This window comes from Podarcis tiliguerta, assembly GCF_965153285.1.
Source record: "Podarcis tiliguerta genome assembly, chromosome: 12".
Classification (NCBI taxonomy): domain Eukaryota; kingdom Metazoa; phylum Chordata; class Lepidosauria; order Squamata; family Lacertidae; genus Podarcis; species Podarcis tiliguerta.
The window spans coordinates 36350283-36358223 of record NC_139545.1 but is presented as its reverse complement, the minus strand read 5'-3'; the positions used below and the strand labels follow the sequence as shown (position 1 = coordinate 36358223).

Here is a 7941-nt window from a genome sequence, read left to right as displayed (position 1 = left end):
ACACTGTTGCAGAACATTGCTATGAACAAGGGCCCCAGATTTCTGTATTGCACAGTTATTTCCATCACTGTCAGCAGCTGAACAACATGGGGATGTTAATAAGCTTTATCATACTCACTTCTTGGCTAATAGCAGAAACAACTCTATATGTGCCAGCAGTTCAGCATAAGAGTTTAGTTTTATTTACACAGCAGTGTGGGACATTATATTTTAATGAATGCCCCCTTGGTAATGTGCAGCTTTCTGATAGAGGACCACAATTTACTGAGCAACAGCCACTACTGAATCAGTGAACTACTTATCTTGACGAACTTAGTAAATGAGCTTTGAGCTGCCTTACAATTGCACAGCAATTGTGAGGAATAAAGGATGAAACCTGCACACTTCAGATTTCCCCTATGCTATCAGTGTGCTGTGCGCATATTTTCTGTAATTAGATCCATGGGGTGCATTTTTTATGAAAGACTCTTACTCGCTGCACAAAATGAAGTGGTGGTGGAGTACATGTGGCAAGTCTGCCGATGCAGAAATGATTACATGAATAATACCCACATTTCAGAGTAATAAGAGAAGTACCATGTGCCAGTGTAAATGTGTAGAACTAGATCAGACAATACTTCTCTCCCCTAACCTAAGCCATCAGGTGGTCTTCCCATGGAGACATATTGAATTTGATGGATTCCTGACTGTTCTGGGGAATTTTACAGGATATGGTCAGTTAAATAATAATAATAAATATTTCCACTTGTGCTGTAGAGATCCTGACAGCTAACAGCATCCATATCAAAAGTTCCTTTTGGTGAAATGTCGTCATAGAATCTGTCCACATATTTAGTAGGATAACTGAGGAGAAATGTGAATGTGTGTTTTAATAATTTTCTATATCTCTTGATGAATTTCATTCCAGAATAAACCATTTTCACCTGAGAGAGGGGAAAAATCCATCACCTTTCCCAGCAGTTTGTTGTGTGTTGTAATAATATTTGAATGAGTGTGTGATGCTACCAGTGTGGAATTTTTAAGGAACATGTTGCAGATACTGATTTGTATGGCTTACATTTTTATTTAGTTAGTTAGTTAGATTTGTATATCATCTTTCATCCAAAGATCACAGAGGGGTTCACAACTTAAAAATACAAAATGAGAGCACAAAATAGTTAATATAACAAAAACAAAAACAAACAAACCCCCACAACACATTTAAAAGGCCATAGAAAGTTAATCAGTCAAAGTCCGGGTTGAAGCGAAATGTTTTGCCCAATGCCTAAAGATATGTAATGAAGTGTAGTTGGGCCAGGATTGGTGTAATATGCTCAAACCATCTTGCCTTGGTGAACAGCCTGGCTGCCGAATTCTGTACCAGCTGAAGTTTCCAAGCTGTCTTCAGAAGCAACCCCACATATAACATGTGGCAATAATCTAACATAGAGGTTACCAGAGCATAGCCACAGAATTTAGGCTAACTGTCAAGATAGGAGAATAGCTGTGCCACTGAGGTCGCCACTGCAATTTTCAATGGAAACAACAACAAAACCCCGATTTTAAAAACACACAACTTTAAAAGCAGTTAAAAACAATTTAAAACATTTTAGACGATTGGGGCAATAATAATACCAACTAAACCTGCTAAACGATACCCTAACCCAAAGACATGCCCTCTAACAAGACACTCTATAGGCAGAAACAGTCTTAGTCAGGTAAGAAAATGCATTTACAGCTAGGCGCTATGTATGCAGTTACTCTTTTTTACTTAGCACCTGGGCTGCACATATGGAAGCCTATTTTCATACTGATGATTGGCACTTCTGGAGGAGAAGTGCAAGGGTGGACAGAAAGAAACATTTCACTATCCTATTTAAGAAAACAAATAAAAGCATGCCATTTTAAGCCATAAGCAGAAATGCCACCAAACAAGCAAAGGCTAGACATACAATGCAATCAGAAATAGGCCTATCTGCGGATACAAAATTAGGTATTGAATCAGAACCTGGGCTGCACATATTGAATCCTTTAAAAAGAACAAAAAGCATCTTGATTATTATCTTTTTTGGAAGAGTGGAAGAGGGTGAGCTACACCCCTTGCTCTTTCTACAACACCGGACAAGTGGGTTTTTTTTTCATGCATGGCAAAAATATTGTGCAGTACCTTGGTTGCCAGAGGATATCAATGACACAATCCTTAATTTTTCAAGTCTAGTAATATTTAATTTTAACATATTTTGTGAATATGTTTTCACTAAATAATAATTATGCATTCAGAGCATTCCACATAATAAGCATGATCATAGAAAGTACCCTTGCATATTAAGGCTTGGGACAAACCATTCCCAACAATGGTTACTTCTTGGAAATGAATGAATAAACAGTGCAATCCTATACCTGTCAATTCAGAAGTAACTCCTATTGAGCTCTCTGGGACTTACTCACATGTAAGTGCATATAGCATTACATTCCTTTGTCCTCCACGTATACTTCTGACTCATTATTCTGAATAAGAATCCTATTGTCATGATACAAGGCATTGTCAAAGCTACCAGTAGTTTGTTGTTGTTGAAATCTTCTTCTGTAGACAATATAAAGTGCAATGCCTGCACCAATGAGGATGAGGATGAAGAACACTGGGAAAACCACCGTTATAACTCTGCCACGTTCTGATGCAGAACTATCTTCTTGCTCTGCCAGTGCGGGAAAATGTAATATATATTAAAAATATAATAGACAACACTGAATACTATATACTATGGCAAACCAGTGACAACCCCCTTGTAAGAACAGGAAGGATGTCTGGGTGGTATTTTCTGCACATAAGCATAGTGTGCTGAAAACCTACCAGCCAATGAAATGGTCACCTGACTGCAAGGAGGGAAGGGGACGCAGAAGCAAAAAAGATGCACTGGAGTAGCTCAGATTCCTCTTAAAATAGGAGTACACCCCTTTTGTAAAAAAGAAAATAGGAGTACATCCCTTTTTAAAAAAAGAAAATAGCTTTGGCAGGCTGTGAAGGAATCCAGCCCAAAAGAAGTTTGGATGTTGCAATGCAACTGAAAAAACCCCAAAATGTCAAGGCAATAGTATACCTTCCCCCAGTTGTCTTTGCACTACTTCTTAAACAGGATACTATTATTCTGTGCATCTGCAGATAAAAGATGATTTGCCTTTTGCGCTTCCATCTTACACATGAAACACTATAGAATACTCCATTACAACGAGATCTCTCACCCACCCCTCAGCTGTCCTGCTTCATAGTAGCAGTTTTTTCAGAAGAAAGGAGAGTTGCTATCATTTTTCCCCAGTAGGGAAATGTATTAGTGCCTACATAAACTGAAGAGCTTATGGTAGAAGAGGGTTCAGTTGTTGATTTCTGCCTGCCTGGATGTGGTAGGAACATGGGGAAAATTTGATTTCACATATAAAGGTGAACCTACCAAATACACTTTCTAGAACAACACACAAACTGAAACACAGCTATCCTTTGGAATTCACATCTATCTGAATATTGTGATGCAGTTCTCTAATCAAACAACGTTTACAAAAATGCATATAGCAGAGCAGAGGCAGTTTGAGAGTACTTAGAAATACATATTATGCACATGGCTTAGAAATTCTGAATATTAAACAGTATATAGAAACAAAATAAAAAAATTCCTTCCAGTAGCACCTTAGAGACCAACTAAGTTTGTTATTGGTATGAGCTTTTGTGTGCATGCACACTTCTTCAGTATGTAGTATATAGTATACAGTATACAGTATACAGATATCTGAAAAAATAAACAAACAAATACTGGAGACATTACTTCACTGGGAGTTGGGGATTCCTCAAAGCAAAATGACCACCTTAGAATAGTGGAACAATTCAGAAGAGGAAGGAACAGACCGCTATGCTGAAAGATGCTGAGTTGAGGGTTTGTTATGGTCCCAGTTATTGCATGAATCCCACTCCTAGAAATTTGAGTCAGAAGTTCTTTTTGGAGAATGTTTGGCTCAATGTTCTGGATAGCACAGATGCTTGTAATTTTACTTGAGGTTTTTTTAAAAAAACCCAGTCTTACCTGTAGTTTTTGTAGGTGACTTAGTTGTCTCTTCAATAACTGTAAAACAAAAGAAATGTTTAAGATGTGTGTGATTGTTGTGTGTATCTATTTATCATCTATCTATCTACAGTAATAGCAAACTACAGAAGCAAATGTTTTCAACATAGTAGGGAAGACAGGTATGCAAGACAATATTATTAACCTTTTTTCTTTTTTTTTAGTTCAGAGCTTTGATTAGCAATAAAGTGAGCCTGACTAAGGTGGAAGAGTAAAAGGAAAGTTAGTCTGCTTGCCAGCAAATTCAGCCAGCATTATCTATTTTTTAAAAAAATGTAGGAATGGTCAATTAACCATTCAAATATTGTCAGATAATGGATTCTACCACGAGTAGCTCTTAAAAATTGAAATGAATGTTAAGTTCTCACAAGTTAGAAAAGGGTTTAAAATGTGAATGGTTCACTGAACGATTCTTCTCTTTAGCTTTTGTTCTGGAATACCAGGATCAGGTTACAGAAATAACTTTCAAAAAATAAATGTGAGCTTTTAAAATCAATTGTGCTAAGTAAGAAGCAGCAAGCCATTTCAAGCATCATTTGACAATGAAGAAATAGGTGGTCAGGTGACATTAGCAAATTGGCTGGAGTACCTAGAAACAAACTACAGTGGTACCTCGGGTTACATTCGCTTCAGGTTACATACGCTTCAGGTTACAGACTCCGCTAACCCATAAATAGTACTTCAGGTTAAGAACTTTGCTTCAGGATGAGAACAGGAATCGTGCTCCGGCGGCGCGGCAGCAGCAGGAGGCCCCATTAGCTAAAATGCTGCTTCAGGTTAAGAACAGTTTCAGGTTAAGAACGGACCTCAGAAACGAATTAAGTACTTAACCCGAGGTACCACTGTACATGGAATGGATTAATGGGGAATGTGGGGGGTAGGGAGAGGGAGTTTATTGAAAGGATTGTATTCAAGTAGATTGGGCCCTTGGACCTCCTAATTATTCCTCTTCTAGGTATACTTATATCCTGCACTTCTTCCTAAGAGATTAGGGCAGTTTACATATGGCTTGGGGTAGTATCATATCCAGGTAACTTTCAGACCTGCTTAGCTTTAGTATAACTGCTTCTTATGCTTTCAAATTGGTCCCTCTCCATTTCTCCCTCAGCTGATTTCATTGTTCTTGTTACGAAAAGTGCTGCAGTAAAAGTAATTTATTTGGAAACAAGTCCTGCTGGTTTCATTGGCATGGAATTCTGAATAAATGTGGCACACTTGTAACTCTCTGCCAAGAACCGATCCCCTGTAGACTGAAATACAGTATATACCTTTTGGAACGAATGTCTCAATAAGCTAACCTTCTGCTTTTCCATCCAATGTAATCAATTGCTACCTACAAGTCTTATCTGAGGTTTTGTTACAACCAAGCAATATAGAAATCTTGTGAAATAAATACGCAATTATTATCCATTTACCACATTTGTATTTCAACTTTTCCAGAAATAGCTTAGTGTGCTGCACATTTTTTACCCTTCTATTTAATACTCAGAGGAGAAACTAGAGCAAAACTGATTCTTGATGGGACATTCCTGGGTAAACAAGGACTCTGTCAGTTCCTTTGTCTCTAGCCTAGTGTAAACATTGAATTCTGGAGATATGGCAAGGTCTCGGAGTTTAGCATGGGGACTGCCAGTCTATCTGCCATGTATGCATTGGGCCGTGCACACATTTCTCAGTAGGTCTGCACTCCTGCTTCTCAAGATCCTTCCTTGGAGGTAATGGACAAAAAAGAAAAGAGGACTACTACAGTCACCAAATCTGTTTCTTTAAGTAAAATTGCCCTGGAGAGTCTTAAGTCACCCTTTTGCAACTGAAGAGTACAGATGACTGGAGAAGGTCTTATCACTTTGAGATTGGTGTGAGTGTAATAATATGTAATAATATTACAGGGAAAGCATGAATATGCACCTCAGATATGCTTCCAGATGTGCTTCTTTCAATTAAAAAATATGTTATGGGGACCAAGTTTTGAATTTGAAATGTTCGGTCTGTTCACTCAATCCACTCAAACGCTTAGCAAGATCAGTCAGGCATGGTGACCTGAGCCTTAAAACTGTCAAAGTGGAATCTATTAAATGGTTTTTCCTTTTGAATAAAAGGAACGATTTATTAAAATGTTGAATATACCCATTCTGAGGACTGTAAATAATAGTGGGAACCTTTGCTATTATATATTTATCAAATGTTCATAACATTATTAAATATAGAAGTAGTGAAAATGATTATTCTCTAGCTTTGGTTCTATCTTTTACCATTTGTTGTTAGAGAGTCAATGACTGGAAGCTCCAGTAAGGTCTGCCAGAAGTTGGAAAGAGAATGGGAAGTAACAAAGAGTATGGAGGACACACACACAAAAAGAGGACCAATTTGATGGAATGTGCAAGAAAAAGAAAGGCAGTTGGGAAAGATTGCATCCCCCCCCCCAAAACCCCCACTGAGAACTTGCTAGTAAGGATAGAACAAGGCAGAATATTATAAACATGCAGACAGGAAACAGTCACTCTCTGGGCAGTAGTCTCACAGAAACACCTTTGTTACCAACTTTAAGAGGAGGGCAGATAAAGAGATGACATGGATAAACTTATAGTAATATGAATCTAGCCAGAAAACAATTACACAAGACTGTCCTAAGACATTCACTGTAGTTCTATACAACTCACCTCAACAATTAAATACTGTTTTGAATAAGAATTATTGCTAATAAATAAGAAAATGTCTTACTTTTGTGTCTTTTACAAATAAATCCGTTAGATCTTCTGCAGCGTTCCTTGTACCACTCCCCATTATCTGCCTTCATGTAAGCGCAGATGCCACTATAGTAAGAGGAATAATCTTCAGGCTCGAATGTGGGCTCATTTGCTTTCCAGTTGACAAAATCTACTTCAGTCTTATCTTCCCATAACCATTCTCCTATTATTAAAATCAAATCCTATTATTAAAATCAATAGATATTGTAATGACTAAAAAGGGAAGGAGCAGCACAAACATTGCAATGTGTTCTATATGGAAACACAATTTAAAAATACACTCACCATTTTTAGTTTGGAAAATATGCAAGCAACCAGCAATATTATATCAGAACACTGAATACACTAACAGTATGGGGAAGGTGTCTGATTTCTGGCTACAGTGGCCCCTCCCCCCCCACATCCCCCCAGACCATATTGAGCTCTATTTTGGACAGCTGCCTGGCTCTCAGGAGCAGCTTTTTTATATAGACAATATAGAAGTGTCATGGGAACAGGGACTGCTCACACTGCTCGGGATCAAAACCAGATTAGATGTAGTATTTCTTTTTAAAACAACTAGTAGATACATCTCTTTTTCTCCTTTCTCTAAACTAGGAATTACAGGCAGGTCCCTGTTTCCATGGGAGTTACATTCCAAGGCATCACATGTGTTGATGAAATCGTGTATAATTGAAACCCATTGAAAAAAGCCTGCAAAAACCCCATCCCAACCCCGTTCTGCCCTTTTAGTGATATTTCAGTGCTGTCTTTATGACGTTTCCAGGTCACTTCTGCATTTGGTGTGATGTGCGTATACATGGTCACACACATACTGAATGCACATAAATTGGGGGCGGGGGCTGCCTGTACATATTTTTCATACCTTAAAACTCTTTTTCTAGATCAGTACCCAAAACTCCCACAACTATTTTGGAAAAATGGTTGGCTCTGCTTTTTTATAAAGTGAACTTTAACATATAGATGCCATTTCCTAATGTAGACTGTTATTCTTCTAATCTGAAGCTATAGCTTCAAGCACACTTACCTCAAGCTCACTGGGAACAACACACTTATTTTTTTAGTTTGCGAGGCTAAATACAAATATTCTGGTTTCCAACATCCCT

The 7941-nt window shown here is 37.9% G+C and overlaps 1 protein-coding gene across 2 annotated transcripts in view; it reads right to left on the bottom strand.

The window, feature by feature from the left end:
- Nucleotides 1–1043: 1043 nt before the first annotated feature.
- Nucleotides 1044–7941, bottom strand: part of LOC310660733 (macrophage mannose receptor 1-like) — a 44546-nt gene continuing 37648 nt past the window's right edge. For both annotated transcript variants that reach the window (XM_083405702.1, XM_083405703.1), the window contains 3 exons: nucleotides 6810–6998; nucleotides 4050–4088; nucleotides 1044–2675 (listed from right to left, as the gene is read on the bottom strand). In XM_083405702.1, the coding sequence (XP_083261828.1) occupies nucleotides 2446–2675; nucleotides 4050–4088; nucleotides 6810–6998 (458 nt within the window). In that variant the 3' untranslated portion in view covers nucleotides 1044–2445. The remainder of the gene's footprint in view (nucleotides 2676–4049; nucleotides 4089–6809; nucleotides 6999–7941) is intronic.